The 14,384-nt window shown below is 44.2% G+C and overlaps 1 protein-coding gene across 1 annotated transcript; it reads left to right on the top strand.

Annotated features, from left to right (window-relative positions):
* Window positions 1–9,065: 9,065 nt before the first annotated feature.
* On the top strand, window positions 9,066–13,089 carry LOC121609768 (heat shock protein beta-7-like). Its single transcript, XM_041941503.1, has 3 exons — window positions 9,066–9,312; window positions 10,884–11,044; window positions 12,898–13,089. Exons 1-3 carry the CDS (start codon window positions 9,066–9,068, stop codon window positions 13,087–13,089), a joined length of 600 nt encoding a protein of 199 aa, XP_041797437.1.
* The last annotated feature ends 1,295 nt before the right edge of the window (window positions 13,090–14,384 follow it).

Below are 14,384 nucleotides of genomic sequence, written 5' to 3'. Positions count from 1 at the left end.
CCACCTCGTAACTGCTTTTGTCCCCATTCGATGTACCGAGTCGGTTTTCTTTTAAGGCGTCCAAACAATCCTTTTTATCAGTGTGAGAACAGGCGTGCTGCAGCGGTCCAGTGACTTACTCGTGGGTATGACGCTCACAGTTTTCAGATCCGCCCCCGCCTGCGAGGCGACCCTAAAAACGGACGCCGCCGACAGGCAGACAGAATGACTGAGTCTTAAACTCTGACTTATCTTTGCATGTGTTTTGCAAGTGCTGAAATGGATGGGCTGACCCAGTCTTGAGCACGGTTTGTAATCTCAGCTGTTCTGTATAACCCCCCCGACCCGCCTCCTCAGCGTCTCCCACGGGAGGGAGGGTTGAAACTGCATCCTGGGACCTGCCCTTACCTCCCCCTCCTCCCTCCCTGCCCCCTCCTTTGCAAGAGACAAAATAGCATCCTTTTGGGCATGGCTTGCTGAGTATGCCAAACTATTTAAACCTGTCACTACCAATTATGAGCAAATGCTGGAATGTCTTCAAAGTGACAGGACATAGTATGTATTTTAAAATAACAAAGTTTAAAAAAAGATTTGTCACAGATTATATGACAGAAATGATATGCTTTTATCGTACTAGTTTTCTATCACTCAAACATGTTGTTGCTCACATTATTCCAGACATCATTATGATGGACATCTGCCATAATGATCTACTATAGCTACTGGATATTTTTGGGGTTCTGTGGATTCCTGCATGGGAGACACGAGAACTTTGGCTGTCTTAAAAAAACACACAGCAGCAGCGGCGGCGGCGGCAGCAACGACGACAACGAACACTGACAGAATGTCCCTGAAGTGACCCTTTGGCGATAGATGTTCGGCAGGAAGTGGCGCAGGTGGAAAAGACAGAAAAGTTTTTTTTTCTGTGAAGAGATGAGTTGCATCGGAGATTTTCTATATTTTTGTATGCGTTGTCTTGCTTTGATCTCTTTGCCTATGCGGCGTGCCAGTGTATGTGGTTTTTTGCACGAAGCTAACGTGGCTGTAGATTTCTCCTTTTCTTCGTTATCACTGTGTGATATAGTTTAATGGGAAAAAAATAACAATACAATGTGAACTAAAAAGTTTTTATTTTTTATTTCAAAAGAGGATACTGTGATACGGTTTGTTATTGCATATGTCATGATCCTCATGAAGAGCTCTTGTTTTTTCTTTTTTTTCCCGAGATTTCAAAATGCTCTTCTCTCTCTCCTCTCATACTGAAAAGCTTTGCCTTTTATTCTATACTTTCCCTTCTTTTCTATGACGTTTGCGAAACGGCATGTTTATGTGACACATGCAGAAGCTCCCATCTCCATGGTGATGTGAGGAGCCCTGTTGAGGTTCTCCCAGAGGGACTGTCATTCATACAACTCAGGAAATCCCATTGGACCAGAGCATCAATGCATCCCGCCCGCACACATAACACCGCTCATCTCTCATCGCCTGTGTGTGTGCTTGTGTGGGTGCATATTTGTGTGTGTGTGTGTGTGTGAGAGAGAGAGAGAGAGCCTGGTGTGCGTAGTTATTTTTTACAAATAATTAAAGCACAGATTCAGTCCCCACATCCTTCTTTAATGTTGCTTGACTGTTTAGATACGCCTCAAGGTGTGTGAGTCTGTGTGTTTGACGTTTTGTGCAAGTGTGTGTGTGTGTGTGTGTGTGTGTGTGTGTTTATTGTAAGATGTCAGCAGGCTTCCTAAGCTTGCACTGTATATCCATTCCAAAACCCCTCCAACGCAGCGATTCCCTTTAAAGCAGTGTCTGGTGTAGCTGAGCTCTTGTTGGAGGTTGAACTCTTACTGGTGCTGGAGATTAAAAACAAAGCATGCAGTACGTAACATCGAGAAATTATTTTCAAACCACAGAAAGGACGACATTGCTAAATCAGCTGGCGGCTGAAGTTAGAGCTATGTGACAATGAGGAGCCTCAGTCAGGAGAGTTGGAACAGACAGCGACAACTCAGGGGGAACCATTGAAGCTGTGCCTTTCATTCGTCACCTTTGACCTCCCGAATTGCGCCATCGCCATCGTCACATCCTCCATGCTGTTGCTCAGCTTGGCTCCCTTCCTCTTCTCCCTCCTCCCGAACAGAGTGGAGTGAATCAGTACAGTAGCAGCATCAAATATCCTGTTGCATCTCCTGCGTGTGTTCTCCCTCTGTAGCTGGAGGTTACAACGGGCCGACTGTCCTTTTGGTTGACATTAAAAGCTGGGCGATGCTGGCGAGGCGAGGTCGTGCTTTTGTCCTGGTGCGGTGATGAGAACGCTCCATTGTTCAACACCCCCCCCTTCAACATCCCCTCTTATTTATCAGTCTGTCCACCAGAGTGCATTCGCTCTGTCTGTCTCTCTGAGTGTCCCCGTCCTCTCCTCCAGCAGTGTGTGTGTGTGTGTGTGTGTGTGTGTGAGAAGACGGGCACCTTGGTGTAATGTGTTTTTCATTCACCCAGCTCTCTCTCTCTCTCTCTCTCTCTCTCTCTCTCTCTCTCTCTCTCCCTCCCTCTCTCTCTCTCTCAGTGTGTTGTTATTGTTGTACTCCTGAGGACCATGAGTGCATTCATTCATCCAGTCCTCACCTTTACCTGAGGACCATCCTTTATCCAATCCTAACCCTAAATCCTAACCCCCCTTTGTAGAAGTGGCACTTTGGTGGATTTCCACGTCTTTCAATCCTCGACATCATTTGTCCTCATAAGAATAGAAATGGCAGAGTGTCCGCTGACACACACAGACAGCCTGATGAATGTCTCCCCTCTCCACCCTTCTGTCTCTGTCCTGTCATTTCCTGTCCCCTCACACTCCTTTTCTCTCCTCCTACCCCTCTTCGCCTCTGTCCTCTCCTCTCTGCCTCCTCTCTGTCTTCTCGTCTCCCCCTCCCTCCATCCCCACAGGGGGGTTCATTACATAACCGCGAGGACGTCTGAGTGCTACCTTTGCCGACAGGCAATTAGCCCGCGATTACGAAACCGCCTGACGAACAGAAGATGCATATCTCTCCTGTCTGTCTTTTTTTTTTCACCCTTGTGTCTCTTTCCCCTTCACTCCGTGTGCGCCCTCCCTGTCTTTCCCTCTACCCCCTCCTCACCGCCACAAGCTTTTTCTAAGTGACATCTTTTGAGGTTAGCTGTCCCAGAAAACTCTTGTGGAAAGCAATGAATGATGAAGGGAAGCGTTTCTCGCTCGCCTCTCTGTTCGGAAGTGATTCATATTTCGCAGCCTAATAACAGAAGAAAACCCCTCTGTCCTTGAGTCAGACAGATGTCTTTCGAGTGAAACGTGTTTCTTTTTGTGTGAGTGTGTGTCTCCGGGCAGTGTGCTTTAGTTTGTTGCTCCAGGCAAGCTCTGACATTGGATACTTATCAGAGAAACACTCCAGATTGTCTCTCTGTGAGTGTGTGTGTGTGTGTTGGGAGAACCCAGCGCTATAAAAAGACATCAAAACATCTGTCCGACGGTGTCAAGGCAGGAGGGCCCATGAATATTCAGTTGGTGGTGGCGCCCTCGTCACCCTATAGCCTACTTACCATTTTAGAACAAAGCTGAAGGGCCCGGGGAACACTTGCATCACGCCACCAGCCCCCCGGTGGTGAATTTCCAAACGAAACGTGCGAACACAGCTGAGACTGAGAGTGTGAAAACTGCTGTAGGAACTGAATACAGACAGTGGAATCTTCACACAGAGAGCACAGAGAGACATGGTCTGTGTTTAACCCACATTAGCCTCCACCGTCTTAATTAAAACGTCCCACAATCCTCAGAGGTGTGCACACAGTGACACCGGGCACACACACACACACACACACACACACACACACACACACACACACACACACAACGAAAAGAGGCTTGTGAGAGTTCAGACAGCAAAGCCATACAACTCACCCAACAGAGGCAAAGACACCATGAGCTAACAGGGTATAAGGAAAACAGATGACCCAAAATGAATGTACTGTCCCATCCACATCCTGAGTGGGTTGCATATCACCATCAGCATCAGTCAAACACACACACTCAACCTTCTCCTCTCTCCGAGGTCTCAATCCCGTTCTCTTTTCTCTCCTTTTTTCCTCTCTAATACTTTTCTTCCTCTTTTGGCTGAATGTAATTATTTGATTATTGAAAAATGAATCTTTGTTTGCTGCATCTGATATTATTTCGAATTAATAAAATATTGATATTGTTCTTTGCAAAAAACACAAATCTGGTGTGATGTGATTATTTTTTGTCACATGGACAAGAGTTAAAGGTAGGTGGGAGGAGCAGTGTGGAGACTTGCATTAATCTCAATGGATTCCACGTAGTGCTTTATGGTTACGATTAGATAATGAACTGCTACACTGACCTCTTTCAACACCATTTACACTCCTGGACATTCACTGTGGCACGCACATCATAAAACTCGCTGCAATTAGCTCCCTGACATGATGACATCATCATTATCGAGTTATTACCCGAGCAAAGGACAGCAGTCAGAGAAACTGCAGGGACGAGTCGGACTACTGATCTTACAGCAGTAGGTATTTCATTTTTCCATGACATCATCGGCCCCCAGGGAGCTCAGTAATCCATTTGGCGGGTCGGGAGAGGGAGGGGAGGATGTATCAGAGCAGGATGTGATGGATTTTGAACAAAGGCTACAGTGTGTGTGATCATCGGGGTTTTGAATCCTTGGACCGAGCAGGCAGGTCTGCTTTGTTGGAGTGCAAATAAGGCGCTCCTGGATGAGGTTTCTATAAGTGTGAAGATGAAAGGAAACACATTCTGCACAAAACACTGAACAAAATAATGTGAGAATGAGGAGCATGAGAAAAGTCCAGGTTAGCTCTGCAGTTTTGGTGAAGCTGAGTCGGTCTTTACTGAAATAATAAACCATCCACCTTGAAGATTGCATCTTGCTTCTCCTGAGAAAGTGAAGCAGGAGGGAGTTGGCGGTGCAGGGGGCTGCGCTGGTGGAGGTGTGATGCAATACGGTTCAGGAAGTCCAGTTGGAGTAACAGATTAATGCAAAGGCTTATCAGACACTGAAACACTGCACAGCTCTTTATAATGGGCCCACTCGGAGACAGGATTTTACATCTGTACAATGTTACCACAGCAACGACCATTTGAAGGTGAATGTGTGAGAGGTGGCAACCCTGCTCTCACACAGGCCTCAGAGCGGTGTCAGTCTTTTTTTCCTTTATGGTTAGGGAGTGATCATAGTCATGGTTGACATAAACCGTCACTGCTTGTTGGAAGGTGAACGGTGGCCTCAGTCACATGCTGTGGTTACAGTCGTGTCAGGAAGACGTAGGTCATTAAGAGTTTCTGGTGAGGGCAGTCTTGATTACCCAACTCCTACTAACATTTAACATCTCTCTATCATGCATGTTACTTATTTGACTATTTGAACCTAAAATAGATGTCCCACAGAGCCTCGTGTTCACAGCATTATGTCTCCAGGGGCAGGAAGGCCTCAATCACACAGACACACCTGCAGCACATGACCTTGATCTCAGGTGTTACCGGGATGAGGTGTTATTCTCCACAATGCAGCAAGTGTGGCTGTGCAGACAGAAGACTGTTGAAGAAAGCCACCTACTCACTCAGCCAGGTCACACTGATGATGCCAGTGAGGATGCATCTGAGGACCAGGGAGTGACCAGTGGGAGCACAGGTCACGCTAAAAGGTAAGGCAGGCAAATCGTCTAGGAACCACAGGTTGTCTGCCTTCCAGCCACCACCAGAACCACATCTGGTCTGCCCAGTTCAGGCAGCCATGAAGAGATCAGATCTCTGCCACAGAGCTGTGTTTTAGGCTCGGGCCTCAGTTGCTGCCAGACAGGCTGTGAACTGAACAAACCCAGCTGTATCTGGGTCAAGACTTTAATAAATCCTAATATTTGGAGTTTCATTTCTGAAACTTAAGATGTCTGTGACTGCTTGAATCCAAGTTATCAATACAGGACACAGAGCTATGGCTCTGCACAGGTTAGGCAAATATGAACATTGCTAAAACAAGACAAGTCTGCAGCTACACTGGCAGTTTTGTGAGGCTGTACTTTGGCATGGTGGTGCTTTAAGCTTAATGCTAAAGTCAGCATGCTAATGCATAAGACAATGCTAACATGTTGATGTTTGACAGGTATCCAGCAGCAGCAATTCAGAGTGAGAGTTATGAGGAATTTGACAGCTAAGATATCTCCCAGTTTTATTTATGGCTGGATTGACATTAATAGCAGTGAAATTGAAATAGAATCCAATATTAACATTAATGAAATGGATTCATTTGTATCTCCATCTATAATAATAACGTGAGGTTGTTTATCCCATTCTATCAACACTGTGTGAAGGCAGCACATTCACCAGCCGCAACAGAGCGGCTGCTGCTGTTTTCACTTTGTGAGTCTGTGTGTGTGTGTGTGTGTGTGTGTGTCATCATGGCAAAATGTGCTCCTGTAGACACATATTGCAGCGGGAAGTACCACAGAGGCGGTTATGAGTGCTTTGTTTATTTGTCTTTGGACAGATATGGTCAACACAACATCACAAACCGTGCAAGATGCAGTCACAAAACAAAGTTGAGATCAAAATGAAGGCTGAGTTCAAACATAGGTGAGGTCCAAGAAAGGGCGCCAGAATTTGGGGGGTGGGAAGTAGGGAAGGAGCCACTGGCCCCCTGCAGTTTATGCCCTTGTACCTCATTTATTTTAACTCGCAGATCACTGTAACCCAGTTTCATCCATTTCTGTCCACTAACTCTGAGATATGAGGTAAAATTAGAAGGTGGACGTGGTGCTGAGTGGTGTGTACTGAGTACTCATGTACTCATTGGAATATTTTTAATTGCATTTACGAATATTTTTATTGCATGTTGGTTTATTTTATTGTAGTTATCTTAATTTTATTCTTTCTAATCTTTCTTATCTTTCTTATTATCTTGTTTCTAACATTGGGGTTGCAATGCAAATTTCATTGACATGTCATGCTCAATGACAATAAAGAATCGTGAATCTTGAATCTTGAATGTAATAATGTACTTATCGTTACTGAGGACTTATGGGTTGACATGTCGACGGACACATCTGCTGGTGTTGGCGGACACATCTGCTGGTGTTGGCGGACACATCTGCTGGCGTGATGATGGTGTCTAGTTTTCATCATGAACACTATCTTAGCGTGTTAGGATGCTAAACACAGCCACAGAACAGCTGAGGTTGCAGCTGGTTTGCAGGTCATAAACCAAAGTACTGGACAAATAGATAATACATGTAAGGCAAAGAACCTGCTGATGGCTTGGGTCATGAATGTCAAAATACAATAGCCCATTCAACAGTTGTTCAGACATTTCAGTCTGGACCAAAGTGATGGACCAAACCGACTAACAGGCCGACATCCCTGCATTTCTGTCGGGCATTAAATTTATGCATGAACCAAGAAAAGTTAATCCAGTGCAAACAGCCACATTTGTAGAGTTTCTGCCAGTTGCAACACCCTGACAGAGCATTAAATAAACATCCACATTAGACAGTGCAGTTGCTGGTCTCGATCTTAGTGTTTGGAGGATTTGGAGGTTCATGGTTGATTTGACAATGATTAATTGATGCTCAAAAATGTTAAATGGACTTTCTTTGATGTTCTCTCCTCCGTTGTTCTGCAGCTTATCTACTTTTACCTCATTAACATCACTTCATCATTCCCTCTCTTCTACACTCAGCCACGGTGCACCTCATGAAGACACAGCATCTGTTAGAGGTCAGGACAGGTACTGTGTTCTGGCCTCTGGAGACCACAATGTGCTGCCCAGAGACTGAAACTGCTCCCAGTGGAGACAATGGACCTTTGGCTGAATAGGTGAACTCCTCCACTACTGACTGTGAGTTGAAGGAGACAGCTGAGTCTTTACATTTTAAAAAGTCGCCTATTTTCTATCATCCTGCACTTTTTCAGCCGATTCTGTATACATTGAGGATTTTTTAAGTGACATTTTGAAAAGCCATTTGAAAAATATGCTACAGAAGATTTATTAATGCATAATATTTTACACAAGGACAAATACAAGTGTTGTGCCGAGAGCACAAATTGTAACTGTCATGTTGATGTATGCTGCTTGTATTAACTGGATTGTTGCGGCTTTATGGCTCACATACAAAGCATCCCTGATATAGACTGAGGCTACCTCATCCTGAAGGGTAACATGACGTGTTGCTGAATGTCATTTTTCACATGCTCTAATAAAACACACACACGTATATACCATAAAAGTATTAATATGACAGTCTTGAATGTCATCATTGACATGCAGCACTGAGGACAACTATGTTGTCAATAGGCAAATGTCACTTCAATTAAAGCTTTTAAAGAGGGAAAGTAAAGGTCAAGCGGGGCTGTATATACTTTGGCTTTTGTCAGACTAAAACCCATTTTGCACGTTTTATGATTTTGGCCTTGAATCTGTTCTCCCAGGAAGCACTCTCCATTTCAGGTTTGAACTTCAGAGCGTATCTGTTGTTCCATTAGCAGGTAAGCACAACTTAAATGGCCAATTTTCTCTTGCATTATTGATAAAGTCTTCGGACCGTGTGCTCGGTCATTCTAACGGACGACCTGGCCGCTCACCGCTCTTCTATTTCTGACCACATGTTAGAAGTATCTCCAGCAGGCCCCCCTCAGCCTTATCTCTGCTGTGTGTGTGTGTGTGTCTAAAAAAGAAGGGGCCCTCACTCCTTATCAGTTTGTCCGTTACATTCTTGGCACCAGTGGTTGGACAAACTGCCATTTATGGCTAAAGGAAGAACACTATAGAGCCCACACTGTGCTCTACTTACCCACAATGCACAAGGGCTTTATAAAAACCCACAACAAAGACCCTCGTACGATGAGTGAGAGTCTAACCTACTTTCGGTAACCCACTTCTCTCACTGTATTTTGTCAGTGTTTATTCTGAGGAAGAAATCAAATCTGAAAAAAGCATCCTGCGTTCTGAGGCTGGGACATATTGAGAGTGGGAGCGTGTTTTCTAAGTGTTTGTGCAAGTGTGAAAGGCTACTGCACGTCCTCAGCCATGGCATCCCTGACATCCTCCAGCCGCAGATCCTCCTCATGCTACCGCTCATCGTCGCGCTACAGCACCTCCAGCTCCTACCGGTCGGAGGGCTCGTTGGGCGGGTCGTCCGATTCTCTGGATCCCCTTTTTGAGCCGTTTCTTGACTCCGCTGATCATTCCGTTCTGTTCGGAGACGAGGGCCCCGGGGGACCCAGCTGTTTGGCCCCCTTCAGCAGACACAGCAGATCCTCATATGGACACAGTGGTAAGGCAAATTACTGAAAACAACCAAAAACAACTGTTGTTGGCAGATATCATCTATAACTAACCATCTAATTACCCCGAAGCTAATGTTAGCTCCATTAGCTGGTTGAAAACTTTTCCAGGTGACTGGTTTCAAAAGAAAGCTACCCTGTAACCTACCTCTGATCCAGGACCTGCTTTTCACACAGTGAGGAAATCCCACACCGTGGATATAACATAGCCCTCGTAGGATAGGGTAGTTATCTGATCTACCTGCACTGGACCACGGACGTAACACACAGTTTCAGCTGCAGGTAGTAAGCCAGTTAGTCAGACATGCCGACGTTTGCAGCTTACATTAGAGCCTCACTGCTTCTTGTGGTTCGTTTTTGGAAAGGCTAAAAAAAACATCACCCTCAGATCTCTTTACAGGAGGAGGCTCTCACTAGGGCCACATGAACCACACCTGACATGAGGAGATATCCAAAGCTTGACAGGCCAAATTGCAGTTTTTGAATTATGATGGAATAAGTGTTGTTCTGTGGGGGTCAATTACTACAATTATTTATTTTTATTTTTATTTTTTTGGTTATTACAGTATGTTGTTAAAAAGTTGCAGAACAAGGGCTAATTGAGCCTTTTTCTAGCACCGTTGTGCTAAACAGCAGTTGAAGCTTTAGTGCCTTGCTCATGGGCACATTGGCAGTGCAGGCTAACGCCTTTTTCATTTATTTTCTCCAGCAGCAGGATAATTTCTATTAGTATTTCACATTACAATGGTGTGTTGAAAGAAAAATTCCATAGAGAAGAAAAAGACCTGCAACTCAGAGAAAGTAATGAGCCAGAGTGGGAAGAGCCTCTGTGCTCAGTGAGAAAAGAGCCTGTGTGGCTCCAGACAGAGTCCACACACATAAAGGACCAAATGTACTAATGGCAAGGTGAAAAAAGACGAGAAATAAAACACAGGAGCTTCTAAAGGCTTGATGTGAAGTGTTTAAACAGTTCTGCTGCTGCATGACGCAGTAACAACCAGGCTTATTACTGGTGTGACACTACATGCAGATTAGAGCATAATCAATAACCGGGCTGACCCATTTCAGCACTAACATGTAAAAAAAACTGAACAAGACTGAAGTCTGCCGTGGCTGTTAATGGCCTCTGTGGTCTAGTCTAAACATAAAACAAAAAAAAACAGCCCAAACGACAGAGCAATGATGCTCGGCTTGAATATATAGAGCCCCAGAGTGTTCAGTAATTGTATAAATGAATAATTATCCATGATTATGTAAATGAATTGTGTAAAATGTAAATATATATATTTATATATATATAGACACACACCCACACACACACCACATGGAGCCGTGTCATTCTCTTACCTTTTATTCACACATTTCTATGTACGTATTTTATGCTAAACATTCCCATTGACACTGTATAATGTTCCATTCATTTTATTCTTATTTTCATGATTTTCTGTATGCATGAATTGAAATGTTTAACCAGCCATCTGAACATCCTTTCACTGCTCCAGATGTTCTCTCACACCTCCACATGTTGTTCTAAACAGACCGCTGTGCTGTTTCTCTGCAGCTCCTGTAGGTGGCGCTGTGACGGGCCGGCAGAGCAGCACGGGTGGCGGGGTGCGATGTTTGGGAGACAGCTACTACATGTCGGCTGATGTCAGCCAGTTTGAGCCACATGACGTAGTGGTGATGGCCTACAACCACCATGTTGTCATTCACGCCCAGAAGGTGTGTGTGTATGTGCGTGGGTGTGTGTGTGTGAGTATAAATTAGCAGAGGTGTGTTGTTATATTTATGATGGTGTGAATGGGAACTTGCAGAGCATATGTGAACATGATTCCTGTTTTCACATACACACACACGCACACACACACACACACACACACACACAAACGCGCGCGCAAACACACCACACAATAAAAATAAATCCAGATAATCAGTGCTAAATCTCAGAATAATATTCAGACCAGAAAGTGAATCATCAACCAAATCTGCTTAAAGCCATCATTAGAATACAATTACTGCTGTTGGTATTAATAATACGAACACAACAACAAATGCTACACACTGCTGTTGAAATGATCAGCCATTTAATTGGTTAGTGGATCGGCAAAACATAATTCAACAAAAACAGATCAGATCATTGATCAGATCATTTATTATTTATTATATTATATTTTATGATTTACAGCTTTCCCATGTTTCATATAACTTTAATCCTAACAGTCTCTGGTCAAACTGCTCCCAACTCACATCCATTCAAAGCTGTCACCTCTGATGAGCATCAAGTATTGTATTATCAGTTAAACTACACTACTGGATCATCAATACTGATGCATTAACAAGTCATTTGTCACTAATTTGATCTGCTTTGGACCATGCAAGAGAACAATGTGTCACATTTCATAAATTGATCACATGTTTTGTAGAATTAATCTCAATCTGCACTAACTAGTAAAGCAGGGATGGGCAACCTTTTTCCTATAAAGGGCCATTTTCGTTTTCAGAACGCCCTTCAAGGGCCAACACTAAATCACTGAACACTGTATCACACTAATCTGTGTGACGGCTGGAACTGTTTCTCTGGGTTTGGGTCAGTCCAGCTGGAGTCTTCAGTTTTGAAAAGAGCTGCTCTCAGCGGTAGGTTGTTGCTTTGCAGCACACTTGCTATTACTGAGTTTCCACATCAGGTTTCCACGTATCAGTCTACTACGTTGTGTTATTTTCTTTTATCACTGAAAAAAATGGTCTTGTATAGTATACAGCCTGGAGGCCGGAGGCTCCCCACCACTGTAAATGAGTAAAAACTACAGTATTTGCCTCTAAAATGTACTGAAGTACAATTATAAAGTACTATAAAATGGAGAGAAAAGTCAAGTACTTGAGTAAATGTACTTTACTCACAGGTAGACATTACTAGACAAAAAGTTTAAGAACCACTGAACACTGTTGAAAATATCATCAGCTGCAGCCCTACTGTACATACCACTGCAGATGATGAGGCAACATTAGCATCTTCTCATAAGCAAACACTGATTGATCAGTTTTATAATAAATATATGATCAAACAAACTGCATCATGCAGAGTATGTCAAACTCAGACATGTCAGACGAGCTGCAGCCTGCCTGCCTTCTCTCTCTCCTCCCTCACAGTTTGACGTTAATCATGTTTAAAAGGTGAGAGAGTAGAAGAAGAAGGAGGGAGAGCCTCTGCTGCGGTGCAGGAAGATCATTTTGAACGGGGGTCAGCAGACAAATTGGCAAAAATCCACAATCGCTCAACTCGCGTTAAAGGCCTTTAACAGCAAAAAGCGTCTTCAGAGAGAACTAGTCAGTGCTCATTTCCTCCCCCTCTCCCCCCCTCTCCCCCCCTCTCCACAGCTAAGCAGCACTGACCTCTTCACCTCCCTCTCTTTGACTGGTTCTCACCTCTTTCCTCGCACCTCGCGACCCTGTTGCTGTTCTCACTTTCTCTTCTCGTCCTCTGGTGCTCGATGACCTTCCTTTTTCATCATCTGTTTGAACCCTTTCCTCCCCTTCACAGCTCCATCTTTTTCAAACACTCTGTCTCTGTCCTTCAGGTACTTGACGATGGAAGCGTCAGTGACACGTTCACCCATAAGTCCCTGTTCCCGGAGGACATGGACCCCCTGTCGGTCAGCGGGACCCTTAACCCAGATGGTACCCTGGTGGTGAGTGTCCGCCGCACCACAGTGCTAGCTGGGCCGGAGCCTCTGGGTGTCCCCACCTACCGCAGCGAAGCTCACCTTTGACCTCTGGCTTCGTAGTGCTTCTCGTGGCGTCTCACCTGGCATTGTTTTAATATGTTCATTTTATTATAGTGTTGCCGGTGAGATACACTCACCAATACTCATATTAATGACTGACTGATGATTATTTTTATAAAGAACTTTTATGTGTTTGTATGTGTGTACAAACTGTTTGGGAGGTTTTTGTTAGATCAGACCACCATCACAGTGGAAACTGGTGCCCTCTGTTTCTGCTTTTCAGCCCATTAAGCCAGGTGCTTGGATCAGATCCTTTGGTAGGGGTTGCTGCCTGCCACAATATATTTCTTAATACTACCACTGGAGGGGTGCCAAAGTCAGTTATTTACAAATCCTACACACAGTGGCTTTGAGATACTGCGCATAGACTGTTGAAGCCCATTGGAAGTAGCCTGAACTTAGATTAGAAATCACTTATTTGAACAGTGCAATAAATATGTTTTTTTTTTTCATCTTCATCTTGTAAATTCAAAGTTGCTGACTCTGTCCGGAGTGTCAAACTAAGCTGTATGAACATTCAGTCTTTTCTAAACATGCAATAAATACATGTTTTTCCAAAGCACATAAGAAGCTTCAGTTGCTTGCGGTGGTTGTTTGTTTAATGGAACTGTTTGACTCTCCATCACTGGCCAGAGGGAGCACAGAGTGGAAGAGGCTCGCTGTTAGCGGAGAAGTGGGCTGTGTTTGTAATCGCTCCACACAGTCAGGGAGAATGTGTTTGTGTGAAACAACTTCTACTTTAATTTAAATCTTGGCGAAGTAAGCCAGCAGATTAGAGCCCACAGTGTTTTTCTCTTCAGGAATAAATGGGGTGAATATTAGCAGCAATAGATCTGACAACAGCCAAACACTTGCCCCGAGCCATTGATAATAATCAAGATAACTGGACCGACGCGAGGCTTTCCACAGAGGCAAAATTAAATCTCACACCTGTCAACACTCATCTCCTCTACCTGGGCCTGCACACACTCATAGTTGAATTACTGAAGCTGTGGAGGCCCTTTATTCCCTGATTTATTAACTTAACACTACACAGGTGATGGTGACATGGTATAGATGCAGTTCAAACAACATATGCAACACAGGCATGACAAGAGAGTGCCACAATGCCAAAATGCCACCTAATTTACATAGAACTTTTGGCTTATCCAGAACCAACAACACAACGCACAGTCCGTTCATGCGGATGCAGTTCATTTTTTGGCCACTTGATGGCAAGATTGACATTTTACCCTAAGAAGTTGATGGCAAATGTGTTGACAGTGACCTGTCATTTTGAT

The sequence above is a fragment of the Chelmon rostratus genome, chromosome 7, assembly GCF_017976325.1.
Source record: "Chelmon rostratus isolate fCheRos1 chromosome 7, fCheRos1.pri, whole genome shotgun sequence".
Lineage (NCBI taxonomy): Eukaryota > Metazoa > Chordata > Actinopteri > Chaetodontiformes > Chaetodontidae > Chelmon > Chelmon rostratus.
Note: the sequence above shows the minus strand (reverse complement) of the source record. Positions and strands in the feature narration are given on the sequence as shown.

Excerpts from the sequence above, each read along its gene's own strand:
- LOC121609768 (XM_041941503.1), top strand. The coding sequence starts at position 9,066 with ATGGCATCCCTGACATCCTCCAGCCGCAGATCCTCCTCATGCTACCGC. Across the intron at positions 9,313-10,883 it reads ATCCTCATATGGACACAGTG|CTCCTGTAGGTGGCGCTGTG; the intron begins GTAAGGCAAATT and ends GTTTCTCTGCAG. Across the intron at positions 11,045-12,897 it reads TTGTCATTCACGCCCAGAAG|GTACTTGACGATGGAAGCGT; the intron begins GTGTGTGTGTAT and ends TCTGTCCTTCAG.